Source organism: Oxyura jamaicensis, unplaced genomic scaffold (genome assembly GCF_011077185.1).
Source record: "Oxyura jamaicensis isolate SHBP4307 breed ruddy duck unplaced genomic scaffold, BPBGC_Ojam_1.0 oxyUn_random_OJ71588, whole genome shotgun sequence".
NCBI lineage: Eukaryota > Metazoa > Chordata > Aves > Anseriformes > Anatidae > Oxyura > Oxyura jamaicensis.
In genome coordinates, this window is record NW_023310600.1 from 5,065 (window position 1) to 5,419 (window position 355).

The following is a 355-nucleotide window of genomic DNA, read 5'->3' on the forward strand; positions in this document are numbered from 1 at the left end:
TCCCAGGGGACCCCCAGGGACCCCGACCTCACCCCAACGGACCCCCAGACCCCCAAGGGACCCCCCCGCCAACGTCCCCAAGCGACCCCTGGGCCCCCACCTCCCCCAAGCGCCCCCCGCGTCCCCGGCGCCCCCCCACCCATGGGTGCCGGTGCCCGCAGCGCCCGCTGGGCTCGTACCCCGAGGAGCACTTCACGGAGGAGGCCCCGCGGCGCCTGCTGGGCGCCTTCCAGCGCCGCCTGGCCCGCATCTCCCGGCGCGTCCAGCGCCGCAACGCCGCCCTGCCCCTGCCCTACCCCTACCTCGACCCCGCCACCATCGAGAACAGCATCGCCATCTGAGACACGCCGTCCCC

At 76.6% G+C, this 355-nt stretch overlaps 1 protein-coding gene across 1 annotated transcript in view; it reads left to right on the plus strand.

The window, feature by feature from the left end:
- Positions 1-355, plus strand: part of LOC118159677 (polyunsaturated fatty acid lipoxygenase ALOX15B-like) — a gene marked incomplete at its 5' end in the record, with an annotated part of 5,086 nt that overhangs the window by 4,406 nt on the left and 325 nt on the right. Inside the window, one exon of the mRNA XM_035314247.1 lies at positions 162-346. Within this exon, the coding sequence (XP_035170138.1) occupies positions 162-341 (180 nt within the window). The remainder of the gene's footprint in view (positions 1-161; positions 347-355) is intronic.